At 36.5% G+C, this 15,592-nt stretch overlaps 1 protein-coding gene across 1 annotated transcript in view; it reads right to left on the reverse strand.

Annotated features, from left to right (window-relative positions):
• LOC149302479 (centrosomal protein of 162 kDa-like) overlaps positions 1-15,592 on the reverse strand; it is a 59,407-nt gene that overhangs the window by 22,868 nt on the left and 20,947 nt on the right. Inside the window, exons 8-17 of the mRNA XM_089482560.1 lie at positions 12,846-12,955; positions 11,623-11,656; positions 11,289-11,396; positions 9,155-9,343; positions 7,953-8,034; positions 7,263-7,554; positions 3,013-3,282; positions 2,697-2,834; positions 2,360-2,472; positions 295-400 (exon numbers count right to left, since the gene is read on the reverse strand). Of these exons, the coding sequence (XP_089338686.1) occupies positions 295-400; positions 2,360-2,472; positions 2,697-2,834; positions 3,013-3,282; positions 7,263-7,554; positions 7,953-8,034; positions 9,155-9,343; positions 11,289-11,396; positions 11,623-11,656; positions 12,846-12,955 (1,442 nt within the window). The remainder of the gene's footprint in view (positions 1-294; positions 401-2,359; positions 2,473-2,696; positions 2,835-3,012; positions 3,283-7,262; positions 7,555-7,952; positions 8,035-9,154; positions 9,344-11,288; positions 11,397-11,622; positions 11,657-12,845; positions 12,956-15,592) is intronic.

Below are 15,592 nucleotides of genomic sequence, written 5' to 3' on the forward strand. Positions count from 1 at the left end.
GCCGTTTTCAATAAACTTTGCATAAAATAGTTAATTTGCATTTAATTTTGATGATTCAAAGAATGTCAGGCAAAATGGTCGGCCCTCGCACATGTTCACTTCATCAAATCTGGCACTCTTCGAAAAAAGTTTGGACATGCCTGCTCTACAGGCTGTGGAGCTCGGATGCAGATTTGGGGCACCTGCATTTTGGGAGGGGGTTTATGTGTGGTGTTGTACTCTCCATCAGGTCAGGACTTAAAGGACAGAGACCCCCATGGCCAGTATTTATTATGTTGTTGCAGTGCTGTTTACCTGAAGGACATGTAGCTCTGCCATCAATTCTGTATTGTTCTGGTTCTTGGAATCAGAGTCATAGTGGACACGTTGACAATGCATAGATGTTTTATTTATCTGCTCTCTAAGATGTAAAATAGAGAAATATTAGGGAATAATTGATGTGTATAATCATATCAAATAAACACCAATCAGGTTGCTAAGTGGACACAAAATAAATATTCACAGTTTTATTTTAGCATAGACATTATAAGGTCTATTCGTGCAAGCTCCTGTTTTGCAGATGGAAATCTATGTCCATGCCGTTCTATGCTTAACAAATCTGCCATCATGCCATCTTTATCATTTATGCAAACCTCCACTAACAAGCTGGTAACTATGGACAACCAACATGTTAAATACTCTAATTAATAGGCACAGTGTTGTGCTTCTTGTTGAGACATTCTAAACCACCTTGAAAAGGAAGGACATAATATCCAATCATAATAGTCTGAACCTTAAAGACCCCATGTAAGCAATGAACATCTTACTTACTTATCCATTAAAACTCGTACTTAAGATGAAGTTGTGTAATCGGCAACACTAACCTGTTATGAAGGCATAGACCCTCATTTCTCTGTTTAAAACATATCTAAAATGAGAAATGAATGACCAGCTGCCTTTGGAAGAGGCTGTGATAGTTGTGTATTATGATCTAGACCAGACCTGGGCAAAGCACGGCCCGCGGGCCACATCCGGCCCGCTGAATAGCTCGGACCGGCCCGCAAAGAGTGTCCTGGTGACTCACCAATGAGTCCGGTGTCCCCCCCCGCCCCGGTCACTTACCTTAAACTCCTGTGTTGGAAGCGTTTGTCTCGGGTGCCGGCGCTTTACGCTGGGCGCCGGCATATGACGTCAGACGCCGGCGATCAGCAGTGAAGCGCCGGCACCCGAGACAAACGCCTCACGCTTCCAACACAGGAGTTTAAGGTAAGTGACCGGGGCGGGGGGGAGATCCTGAGAAGGGGGGGTTAGGGAGTTAGAGGGGAGATACTGAGAAGGGGGGGTTAGGGAGTTAGAGGGGAGATACTGAGAAGGGGGGTTAGGGAGGGAGGTCTTACTGTGTGTGTGTGTCTCACTGTGTCTGTGTGTGTCTTACTGTGTCTGTGTGTGTCTCACTGTGTCTGTGTGTGTCTCACTGTGTCTGTGTGTGTCTTACTGTGTCTGTGTGTGTCTCACTGTGTCTGTGTGTGTCTTACTGTGTCTGTGTGTGTCTCACTGTGTCTGTGTGTATCTTACTGTGTCTGTGTGTGTCTCACTGTGTCTGTGTGTGTCTTACTGTGTCTGTGTGTGTCTTACTGTGTCTGTGTGTGTCTTACTGTGTCTGTGTGTGTCTTACTGTGTCTGTGTGTGTCTCACTGTGTCTGTGTGTGTCTCACTGTGTCTGTGTGTGTCTTACTGTGTCTGTGTGTGTCTTACTGTGTTCATAGCTTATTCAGTTATTGTAATAAATATTTTAGCCCATTTTTTAGCTCAAAATATTTTTTCCTTTTTTTTCTCCTCTAAAATCTAGGTGCGTCTTATCAGCAGGTGCGTCTTATAGAGCGAAAAATACGGTATGCACTCCGAAGCCTTGTTCATTTTGTTCACTTCTGTGCTGTGCTAATAGTTATTCAGGCCTTACTTATTCAAGCACCTCTACCAATGACGTAGGCTTGAATAACTTTATTAAACAGCACATAAGTTAACAAAATGGACAAGGCTTCGGAGTTTGTAGTTTGTAGAGGTCTGGCCCTCTAAAACCATTCCAATTTCTCATGTGGCCCAATGGGAAAATTAATTGCCCACCCCTGATCTAGACCAAACAAATCCTAGGAGGCCAGATCCAAGGGGACAGAGGACTCTCTGTTGTATTACTTTGGACAGTTTTCCTTTTCAGTAGCTTAAATCCCCCTTGTGCTGTTGTTTCCTGGATCGGTTGGGGAGATCAGAGACTGGCCCAGTTAAACTACGCAGGTTCTCCATGGCAATGTTACCTGGCATTAATATAATTAATTGATGCTGCGATTTTTCAAATTTTCTTCTATAATAAATGCATTATTACCTTAGAGAAACTAAATCAGCCTTTAATGATTGGTTTTCTTGAAACATCAGCTCTTCGTTTTGCTTGTTTCTTGCTTGTAGTTCTTTCACCTTCTGATACAGTCTTTCATTTTCCTGAAAATAATAAAACCAATGCAGCATCATTAAAGAAACTGTAATGAAAAGGTGAATGTTGAATTAAACATCATTACTATCGTTTTTTTATATAAGAAAGAAGCTTTGGAGACAGTTTATAAGACCTATGTCAACAGGTACATGTTAAAGTTTACTTATAATCCAACTTGAAGAGCATGCACATTAGAATCTTTTTTCTAAAGTGATTTATATGAAGCAAATACCTGCTGATAACCCTTAATAAGAGTTTCCTGCTCATCTATTTCTTGGCGTACAAGACGTACATTCTCTTCTGTTACAGGTTCCCCAAGATTGCCAAAAATGAGATTCCTTTTCTTCCCTTTTTCTTCTTCTGCATGTAACTAAAAACACAAGTTGTTTTTTTATCTTTTGCTTCAAAAATTGAATTCTTAGCAACTCCGAATCAATACATTATGCCAAACCCAAATACATATTGTTTGAATCTTTTCAACAAAATGCATAGGGATATAATCAACCTGTCACGCTTTCTTAGACTCCGATGTTTGTGAACTAATGTACCTTGGCTTGAAATGTATAATTTTCCTGTTTGAGTTGGTTGAGTTCTGCCTTGTATTTTGCTTTCATTTGTTCTAGTTTCTGAAGAAACACTTCCTCTCTTTTTGAGAGCTCTGCTTTGAGATCTTCTGACTGTATGCATTCATTGTTCAGTTTAAGCTCTATGCTTTGGAGTCTCTCAAGCACATGGAGGTCTTTGTCACCGCTCTTAGGGGATTGGGCTAAAGCATCCTTTCCCAAATGCATTTCAGATGTTCTTCTCAGTGAATTGTCCTGTCAAAGAACAGTATGGATTTTGAGATAAATTGAATTCAGCTCTTCATAATACATACACACTTGTGGTGAACACATGATATGCCTTTTTATTTCGTACATTCTTATTATATGCGCTTCTTACAATACATACATTCAATAGGTATGACAAAACTATAACTGACAAAATAAAAAAAACTGATACATTAAGTAAAGAGTGCCCCTGCTCACAATCTAGAGGGGATAGTCATATTCATTACTGGCACATGTTAAATTTGCTCATGACAAATGCATGTGGTTTAGGGCAAAATACGTTTACACTATACATCATTTGTCAAACAATATTTAAGAAGAAGGGGTGATTAATAAAAAGTGGTCTAATCATCATAGCAACTGATGTTTACAATAGCGATAAGACATTTTCACCAAACTTTATATAGAATCCCCATGGTCTCTTACGTTGCACGAGTACTTTCCTTTATTGGCTTTTAATAGCTTTTCCTGAACAGACTGGTTATGTAGGTATAATATGGATTTTATAAAAGGCTAGCACATTCCATAGAACTGTTACATTAAAGGAGAGACTACAAATGAAGCATAACACTAAATTTAACAATGTTTATGTTTCTACTGGAAGTCCATGTTTTTTTTCCCCAGTATTACGGTATCAAGTATTATAAGCACCCTTCCAGTACTCTTCAGGGTAAACTGTGTGTATACTATTTTACAGTAGTCCATTTTATAGCAATTAACCAAAACCTCTGCACTCAGGTATTCATATTACCAACAAGTCACTTGCCTGGGTGCTATCAAACCCGCACAAACCCACAAAAAACTCTGCACTCACAGTTTTCAGTAAGAAAAAAAACAATTCTTTACTGGGGGTCCACAGCATAAGATTGATGTTGCAAACCAACTAGTGGTTCTTTATCTTGATTAATATCTCTAAGTACACCTTTTTTAGGATTTTTATATATACACACACACACATCTATATAATATATACACACATATAGAATATATATTTACATTCATATAATACATATTTTTAGCAGTGATCAGCATGTATGCCAAATTACTTCTAGTAGTTTTAAATGCACTCTCACATTTTGTGGATAATACTGCTGTGCAGGACTCTCTGTACTGTTGTCTCTTGGAAAAGTTGGAGTATTCTCTGCAAACCTGATGGTTCTTGTAGATGATAATATTCCTGTAATTCAAATGCGTACACAACATAAACAACACTGACATAATGTCATGTGGCTATGTTCATTAATTGGCTCACTGTAGTCAATAATTCTGAACTTCCTAACACCCTTTTTTTAGAAAATAATAGATGGACACATATATAATAAAGTAATATTTAAAAGTGTTTGCACAAGATGTTTAACCTAACATAATAAGGATACAATGTATATAGGTTTCGTGCTGAGCTTTTGTTTAATCTACCATTTACACGGCAATCTTAGCACCCATTTTATACAATTATTTTTTACGTTTAAAATAAATAACGACAAAATGCAGGGTCCCTATTAATCACAGGGTCGCAAGCGAGTACCACAGGCTAATAATTTGCATAGGGCATACTTCTTTCCCAAATCCTTTGCCCATCTCTTGGGATGTCAGGAGTATTAAAGTAGGATTAATCTAATTTGGGGTTGTAGTACCTAACCACTGCCACTTCTCTCACTCCGCAATTTAAACTAATCATCTAGATCATCTAGGCAATATAAACATATATACACATTTCATGGCTGAATGTGAAGACAAAGTGGAAAGGGCAAATGGTTACAATATATAGTGGCGGGAAACATGATAATTTTGGCCTTTTGTCTCTGCGCTTGTGCTAAGCTACCTCAATGGCTTTTGTGTACAAGAACATAATTTATATACCCTTTGTCACCTTTTTATCCACAATAAGGTAAGGAAGATAACAGCAGAGAATTCTAGTGAAATAAAATGGCTAAAGCCTGCACTTTTACCACCGGAAACCATTTAAACACTGCTCCAAAGTCTATACATACAAGTTTCAAAGGTTGGCTACAGAAAAGTGTGTTGCTGGGACAATGTATTACACATCAATATTTTGGTATTTCTAGAGTACTTGCTGCACGGCTTGCCTTGGATGTGTCAAAAAATCCAACAGTTCAAATGCAATGGTTTAATAGCATTCAACTGATTATTGTAGAGTCAATGTAGCTGCTCACAACTACTACACGTAGGCCTAGATAGTAATCAAGCATTCAAATTCTCTTTTCGTTAGTTCCACGATTCTGTAACATAACGGACAAGATGCAATACCTTTTAGTCTTCCGTCATTAGTGGACTTTCCTTTATTTTCTGCTGGAGACTTCTTTGAATTCAGCTTTCCACTAAGACTGGGTTGTTTCACATGGGTGCTTGCCTTTCCATATCCAGAGCTTTTAACATGTGTATAATGTGGATTTTGAGGTTTCTTATTAAATGATGTTGGACTCTTGTCCTGCCTACTAGACTGTTTACTTTGTGGTGAGCCAACATCATGGTTTAACATGCTTTGTGGATCTATTGAAGCCTAAAAAAGAACACTTGCATTAGTTTCTACATAATAATAACAACTTGACATTAACATCCCTGTGCATATATTCAAGAAACAGGAAAAAAAGGAAACCGGCTGGATGTGAGTAGACTTTGTACAGATAATAGACTATAACACTGTAAGCTTGCGAGAGCAGGGCACTCTTCCCCTTTTGTACCAGTATGTTTCAATGTGTGTTAATATCATTGTTATTTTAAATTGTCATTGTTAAATATTGTCACTGACCTCTATTGTAGCAGTGTTATGGAATCTGCTGGTGCTATATGAATAATGTATTGTAATCTAACAATAGACTTCACATATAAATCACATGGCAAATCACCACATACTGATGTCTACATAAAGACAGATTATGTACCGTTTGTTACAAAATCATATTCCCTTGATTCTACAGGTTAAAAAGTGATCAATCCCAAAATAATCTCTGTTAGAAGAAAAAATTAAAAAGTGGAAAAAAGAAGATGTTCAAACACCTTCCACTAAAGTTAAATGAATAAAAACCCTTAACAGCCCCAACCCATAAATTTAAAAATACCTTATTTGCTCGATAATAGGACGGCCCTGATTATAAGAAGACCCCATCAAAACTTGAATATTAATTTAGGAAATAAAGAAAAAGCCTGAATATAAGACTATCCTATAGGAAAAAAAGCTTTACTAGTAAATAGTAATTCACATGTAAACTATATTTAATAAAAACTATGATTGAGAAAAATGCATTTTTTGTTTTTATTTCCTTTTATTTGCCAACCTGCCCCTCAGTTATGCACATTTCCTTATACCCTCTATATGCCACTGTGCCCCCCAGATAAGCCTTATACCGCTATATGCAACTCAGCCTCCCAGATAAGCCTTATACTCCCCTATATGCCACTCTGCCCCTCCAAGAAATGCCTCATAGCCCCCTATAAGCCACTCTGCCCCCTCCAGACTTACCAATGCATCCCAGACTTGGACCCCAGTCCCTCATGCTCCAGACTCCTTGGTGTCTCTTGGGGGCAGCCGGTGAACATCTGCGCGATGCGCGTAGACAACCTCCGGAAGGTCATGTGATGCCGGCGCACCGTCACAGAAGTCCCAGCGGAGGTGCCGGCAGAAGCGGCTGCCAGAAAGGAGGATCCAGGTCCCCTGCAGTGCTGCAGGGGATCTGGATCTTAGTCTTATATTCAAACCTCTATTTGAGGTCTGATTATAAGATGAGGGGAATTTTTTCATTTGCTCTGGAAAAACACCTTGTCTTATATTCGAGCAAATACGTAATTAAAAACCATGTTGCCATTGTATCCAGGTGGATAAATGTACTTCATAAACCAAGTATATATATATATATATATATATATACACATACACACACACACATATATATATTACGGTTTTATATTTTTATATCTAAGCGAGAACATGTGAATAGTAACATACTTACTTGTTGGTTAACTTCATCTTGGTGCACTACACGAGTATTTGCATAACCTGGGCCTTTAGGGAATCTGTGGGAATCGCGAGCAATCAAATGTTTCTTGTTTTCAGATAACTCATTCTCAGATAGTGAAAAGTTGTTTCTTGATTCTACATTTTCACTTTTCCATTCATGCAAATAATCAAAAATCTGTTTCTCCTGTACTTTTCCAGCTGCTTTGTTGTCCTTGTATTGAAGTAATCCGTAGTCAGTCTGCATAAGTAAGCTGCGTAGAACGGATTTAATTAGCTTTCCACACCTATATAAATAACAAGTATATCTATGCATAAACATTTTTTGGTATATGTGGGAGAAATTATGCACAGACCCATGTATACCAAAAGCATACGTTAATGCTTGCAGTTAGTTATGATAAATCATTTTTATAGAACATGGTCATGGCGGATATTTGAGTAAATGATCCATATGCACTGCAGAACCACATGAAGCATCGTCATGGACAATGTGGGCTGGAACATTGTCCATGCTTAATCTCATGTTGTCGGGTTGTAAGATTTCTGTTTCCACTCTGTTTTTACTCCATCAAAATGTAGATATTAAAGTAATAATACTAAAATGGCATAAACCCTAAAACACTCTTAATATATGTGAATCGATTTGTGTTTTCAGTTCATTAAAATTGTAAATTGAGATTACCTGACAGGTTTGATTTCAGAATAATCGCTATTACTGGAGTTCACTCTTATAGGCTGCATTAGTTCATCTACAGTACGTATATCTTAAAAAGAAAAAACAAAAAGATAGTGACCATAAAACATGTACAACTCTATAAAGTCCCAAAATAAACAGATATCATACGTTCTCCATTTCAATAACATAGATACAGATCCATGACTCTACTTCAAATGAACAAATGACCAACTTACTCTAAATTATGAGTATTAAATATAGAATGGTATTATAAGCAGTTATGACCTACCTTGTCGTAAAAATTCCCTAATACCACCTTTTGCAGTTTGGTGATTTATACAAAGGTGTTTGCAGATCTTTCTTTTTTTTTTTTAAAATACACTGTGAAATACTTGTGTGTGCTTCACCATGGTAAAATAGGTTAACGCATTAAATACAAATATTTAATAAATTATCACAATGATTGAATAAACTAAAACAGACCATATTGGGAGTCCATTTTTCATGGTCTTTAATGCAATTTATTTCATGTACACATGTGCATGTATTCCTTAGTTATTAGAACTCGAAAATTAGAATGTTTTCTCATATTCCTCCTATCCTAGCTGGTTCTAATGAAAGCAGGTCTTCCTGCACATGTTGGAACTCCCATCGGAGTCAATTGGAGTTAAGGTCTTGTTGTAGATCTCATTTATTCTAGTTGGAAAATGATGTTAGATTAGAATATATATATATATATATAATTGGCTCCCATTTTTTTCTATGGGAAAAAAAGTAGGCCTTATTCGCATGCTTTCAGAAGTCTCACATCCAAACACCAATGACTAAGAATGCAACTAACGATTTGTCAAATGAACCAATGAGTCCATGTCAAATGAACTCTGAAAATGCATTGAAAGTAGAGTGGCATTTATTTCTTAAGTGATGGGTTGTTTGGGAACTATTTGTAGTTCCCTTCAGATTTTTTTTATGAGAAAACAAAGCAAATACAAATAAGCATTTCAGACATTCATGAAACCAGGCAAGCTTAATAATTATATACACAGATGCAGAGTAGATTTTTGTTGTTTTTTTTTTTTTTTAAGATGTACATAATTAATAAATATTCTACAAATATCCTCCTAGCCAGTCATATATATCTAAAGCTCTCATCAATGGCAAATGAAAGAAGTATAGTGATATAATAAAGAAATACCAAAATAGATCACCTGATTCCACAGTGGACATTTTTGGAGGAGTTTTCTCGTTTGAGTGTGGCACATCCCCCAAAGAGGCACCGGCTTGCTCCATAGCTGTAAGAGAACTGCACTCAATCGAGCCTTCTAGTGATTGGTCTATATTACGGTAAGCTTGATGTATTGCTTCAATGTCACTGTTTGTGTATGCATTGGATATGCCTGCAAAAAAGTTTTTACCATTTACCATGATGTCAACATCAACTGCGACCAAACATTTCAGAATTTTACGATACTTGAATAAATTGAGCCTTAAATGTAAACAAAAAGATTATAATTTTTTACTGGCAGTATTACCTTGTAAAAGTATCATTATAAATGCAGTTGCTGTAGAAGATTGGGGAGCTTAGGGCCTATTTACACTTTTAATCAACATCATGGTATGATATTTATTAGTGTGTGTTTTTCTATAAAAAATTGTGATAAACAGGATACACAGAATTATAAATAAATACTTAGGTAAAAAAATAGGATATTCAAAAGCATTTGAAAGAAAAGGCACTTAACATTTTAGTGTGCTATGCTCTACTAATAAAAAGCCATGGTCCATAACATAATACCAATAATAGAGAATTACATACATGCGGGGGGGAAAACTCGATCAGGATCACTGTCCCTTACCCAAAAAAAATAATCTATTATTTGTAACATCTACAGTAGTCTCATTTTGCATTTTTTTGTTATTCTAAATGAATAGCATCCCTCTTTGCAAAACAATTGTCTTCTGGTGACATCTAGAATTTACTTTTCACTGTTATGTGTCATTTAGTAAACATCTAATTTGCTCAGCTACATCCACATCTAAACCAAATCATGCAGTTTATGAATCCTTTTATAGAATAACCATACTTGTGCATTCGGGTTCATACATTATTTAATGACATTTGCATATTTTGTCAATTTGTACGAATCTCTGAAAAAGATGCAAAGCCCCCCACACGAAATGAAAGGAAACGAAGCAAAAAGTTCAGAATTTTCATTCAAATTTCATGAACTCATTAACTTTCATTCCCTCACACTCTCTGAATGTCTCCCTTCCTTCTCCACTGATGGCTTCACATTTCCGCTTCTTTTCTATCATCTTTGTCATCTTTTTGTTGTTCTCTCTGTGTTTTTATTGTCCGCTTCTCTGCGGACATTGCCTCCAGGTGAAATTCCACAAATATGATTGGGGGATCGGGGAAGAGGCTGCCCCCAGAAACTCCATCAAGGATAACCTCCCGTGAACGTCTGCAAAAACGGTGGCGCGCCAGGAGGTCATGTCCGGAAGACAGAATAGCAAGAAGATGAAGAAGATGACCTTTGCCAAGATGTTATCATTCTCTGGCAAATGTTAAGTAAAAAGGAATAAGTACAATACAGAGAAAAAAAGTAGTGGGGCTGCTTTACAGACACTGCCTATATAAGCACAGGCAGCACTGATAATGCTCCCATATGAACGGCTTTGTTCAATACATGCAGCTCAAGCAAACATCTGTCAGCTCAGGTGCATTTCTTTCTCAATTTTACCATTTCCGCCATCCACAAATCCACAGATGATGGGTATGCTATATAAAAATAGGCAAGTATGAACAAAACGTGTATTACTAGCATGTGTTGTTAAAATGTTGTACTGAAAAGGATATCTTGTGAAGCATTGAAGTGGATTGTGCATGAAGCTCTCTCATCACAGAATTCAGTTTGTATGGCCATGTACATGGAATTCTGTGACAGTGCACTTAACATACTTTAAGGGGAATTTGTATCTGTATCAATAAGCTTTGTGTCATATTTTATGTATAAGTTTGCTAGCAAATAAGCTGGCCCATGGTACAGATGGAATTTCTTAGCCTACAACATATCAACTTGTTACATTTGATGATGATGAGTGCGCTTTAAATTGTGGTTTAACATACACAATAAAAGTCTTAGATTTTGTTATTGCATTCTCTACAACAAACCAAAGAGGCAAAATATAAATCAAAAGAGAATAGCATTAACAAATGAAACCTCCACACATGAGCAGTGCACATATTTTCCCAATAGAAGCTCCGATCTGGCACAGCTCTAAGCCTGATGCATTTCGCACATGAAAGGTTATTCAGAAGTGTTAATTAACACCACAAACCTGTCCCCAAGGCTTCATTAGTCACTTGTTGTGTGAGAGTTTCTGGTTCTGCTTGTTGCATAAGCTTCTGGGCATCTATCGTAGAATCCAACGAGTCAAGCAGCATTACTAAAAGAAAGTGCAAATCACATGTCAATATGTCTTCACGTTGTCAATTTTAATTTAATTTCACAGCTTTTTCAGTTCAGTGGTCACTGTACGCCCACTATCTTTTCAAACATCAAATTTTTCTCGACGTCAAACCGGCCGGTTACACCACCATCCAGAGACATTCTGATTTATTACAAGCTGCAATGTATAACCCTGTGGAGCAATGCTACGAAGGGGACCTTACCTTTAGCAAGCATTCCTCCTGTTTTTTCTTGAACCTGGAGAAATCGAACACAAGCATTAATAATCCATATCTATACAGAATACTAACATAAATTACGGACAGTAATCAGTTGCCTGATATTTTTTCATTGTGAAAAGTGCAATACAAACAGAATTAGATTGTATTTGAATGGCTGTTCCCAACAGAGATTATCAACAAACCTCAGCAACTGCCTGCATATTCACCTATTTTAAGAAATCATACATTTACAAAAATGTAGTACACGATTCAGTCCTACTTGTTGTTACACTAATTGGGCTTTATTCACTAAAGGGAGAGTTGTCAGGACAGTTATGTTTTAGCATTTGACTTTACTATACATTATGATGGACCAACTCCTGTGAGTCCTTCATAATGTAGAATGAAGTCAAGAGCTTGGCTGGCCCTGTGTAATGTAAACCTAAATTCAAGAGGTTTCTTTAAACCTTACATACTGAATTATATATTATGCAGGGCCAGCTCTGCCATTCACACTGGAGCAACTTTCCAGTGCTGAGAAGTGAAGTGAGAAAGTTAAAACCACAACTCTCATGTCATCATCTCCCCCTTAGTAAGAAATCACCATTATGTTTTGCACATGTTTAAGAATTTGTGTAAACCTCCTACTGCTTCCCTTCTCCTGCACCAGCTAAAGAAGCTAAAGAAAAATGTCAGAAATCTTTTGAAAGCTGTCAAATGACTAGACGGGAAGCTAAAGTCAAAAATTAAAATGTGCCTACAATTTACCATCACCTCAGAAGACAGAATGCATTTTATTTATGCTCTTACACCTTTATGATAGCTTTTTAAAACAACCTCTAGATACCAAAATGACTTTTTTCTTCTAACAGTGTTTGTAGATTGTAAATAACTGTTCATTTCACAGAACTTCACTCTAACCACCTAATGGAAATGTCTCAAGTGCTTAATAAATACAATTCCCATCATGAAATGTTTAGCTGTGCAGCTACAATAGGACGTTTCCTTTATGTTTTGACAGTAATATGTTTATAATATCAGAACTTATTGAGCATTTTATTTATTCAGAGATATACCATTTGTAAGTTAAATGCTACATTTCTGAAATCTGCTATTGCCTGACTTTTGTCATGGTAAATATATTTCTGTATAGTGACACTTTACTAAGATAGTAACACATATATACAACAGGCACCAACGTTTATGAAACATTTTATTTTGTTTACTTGATTATCTATACTGGGTTTATTGCATGCATCTTCATTTGCTTGCTCATCTTTTCTCACTTTAGGACTTTTAACTTCAGCATCTTCTTCAAAGTCTTCGCTGTAATTCCCTGAAGAAATATAATAATTTATAACAAATAGAATAAAATGCACAAAACACACATTCTAGAGGAGTAAGGCATATAGAAAATGTATCTGAGCATGTTAAGCTGTCAGAAGCAGCCAGCTATATTAATATCAAGTAATATTTCAGTAACCAAAAAAAGAAGGAAACACACAGATCATTGGTGTATTATCACTCGCACCTAGTCCAAAAGGCAAGCACAATGTGGAAGTTTTCTAAAATGACAACATGATATATGGCAACAGACGTGCCAGTCTCTGTTAATTACATTAACAACAACTAATAATAATACAAAGACGAAGAAGAAATGCCTTACATGTTTCACAGCACAAATGCTACTTCTTCAAGAGAAAATAGACCTAAAATGCACTGTTAAGTGAAGTCGTTTCAGTAAGTGCTTTCTAAAATGGTTGAGTGCCTTTCTAGCAAGAACAGGTATTAAAGGTTGGAATTTAACTTTAGCGTTAGGTAATCTTGATCTAGGGAAAACAGGACTGAAAATAGGACTAAAAATTTAGAAGACTTAGGAGGCCTGGTTTTCAACTTCATTCCTGCTTGCACTTACTGATCCCATGCTGTAAGAAATCATTTTTATACTTTTATTTTGTTCTGCACATTTTAGGCCTGAATGCAACTTGAGTGCTAGGAACATATGGTATCAATTAAGTGACGTAGTTTAGAGGGTCTTCTGTGGAATGCCGGTGTATCATATGACTGTTCCAATAGGATTCCTTTACGTATACCCTAACCAAATGTAAAGGGGTATAAATTGGCATGACTACAAGGACAAGGTCTCTTTCCACGCTCTTTCCACGCTCTCATCTTCATCTCACCAAGATACTTAGCCTACAGTACCTTTTATCAACATTTGTTCCAGCATTGGTATTGTATGAATTGATAATTTGTTATCGAATAAACCTTATTAATAAGACATAGAAGCTGTGGTCTTGATTGCTGTTTGATCACTGGAGAAGCTTAGATATTCAAGACAAAGAATATTCTAACAAATTGACGAGCCAGCCAGTCTTTAGTCAGTTTTCTACGGCGAGCCTTTACTGCACGTTTGTTTTTTACTTTTCCTCTTCCGACAAAGGGGGGATAGTGTGCAGTTGTCTGAAGAGATCAAAGAGATCCTCTGACTAAAAAAAAACAAAAAACCTAGCAGTGTGATCAGAAGAAAGTGTAATTCGACACTACCAGACCATTACCAGACCACGTGGTGAGAAGCAAGAGCATTCCAGAACCGTGTATCGTAGTGAGAGCAGATTGAGCAAGCAACTGATCTACGGTAAGTATGGATTTTATTAATACTTTGTCTTCCGGAAGTAAACTTGAATTTACGTTTGTTCCTTATACGGCTAGTGATTCAGCTTTGTGGCATGATTTATGGCGTCAATGTGAAGATGCAAATAAGAAGATAGACAAAAAGATATTTTCTGTGAATAAGGAGAAACAAAAGTTGAGAAACGTAATGAAAATGATTAAGATTTTTAATACATTACTTGATGGTGGTGTTAATCTGACTAATAATGATGTTAGTCAAAGTAATTCACAGAGTAGTGACATGGTTAAAAACGAGATGCACAATGTGTGTGCAATAGAAAAGGAATGTCCTAAATGTGATTTATTAACTGAAGAGATTTCTGATTTGTCGGATTGCTTAGAAATTAAGAATTTGTTAATTACAAAATTGCAGAAAGATTTGAAACAAGTTTGTGTAATTACAAGGGGAGATAGACAAAGACACAGCTTAATTCCAGAAAATGTAGAGGATGAACCAGAGGTCAGTTCAGAACAGGAACTGCAAAGGAAGAAGCTTAGAAATAAAGCAGCAAAATTAAAATTACAGATACAAAGTGAATTAATGAAATTACTTAAAGAAATACCGCCGTATAATTCTAATTTGGATGCATTTGGTAATGCAGATGTATTTGAATCGAATACAGAGAAGCATAATTTGGCTAATGAACAACGAAACAGATTATTTAAAATTTGGTTGCCTACATACATGAGTAGAAGATTAGTAGCTCCAATAAGTACTCCTATAGTGGAGGATGATGAAATCATCCATGGAACAGATAAGGATAGACTCCAACAGTTGATTAAGTTTACAACTGGAAATGAAAATCCAACACTTGACATACTAGAAAACCTGAAACCTACAATTTCAGAGGATCCATTTTCTTTTTTGTTAAGATTTGAGCAGGCATATAGAATAGTTTTTAAAATTTCTGATGATGAATGTCCTGCTTCTATGATACAAGTGTTTGTTAAAAAGTTTAAATATTTGGATCCTACTAGTATTGCAATTGCTTCGGATATGCAAACACTTGAGGCTGCTGCTGCGTTTATTGATAAAATCAGAAGGGAACGCAAAAATGAAAAGGTTAAAATGAATGTGGCTGCTATTAACAAAAGTTTTTACACACACAGAAAGGAAAGGGTTAATTCCTTTCATCCCCCTTCCCCTCCTCAGGAGTTTAAAAGGAACCACATGTTGGCTCCCAGGGGACAAAGGATTTGGAACAAAGAACCTATACAGTGTTTCTATTGTAACAAACCAGGTCACATTAAAAAACAATGTCGTAAACTTTTTTATGATATGCAATGTAAAGGACAAGGG

Source organism: Sceloporus occidentalis, unplaced genomic scaffold (assembly GCF_023333645.1).
Source record: "Sceloporus occidentalis isolate IW3139 unplaced genomic scaffold, rSceOcc1.0.p SCAF_19, whole genome shotgun sequence".
Classification (NCBI taxonomy): Eukaryota; Metazoa; Chordata; class Lepidosauria; order Squamata; family Phrynosomatidae; genus Sceloporus; species Sceloporus occidentalis.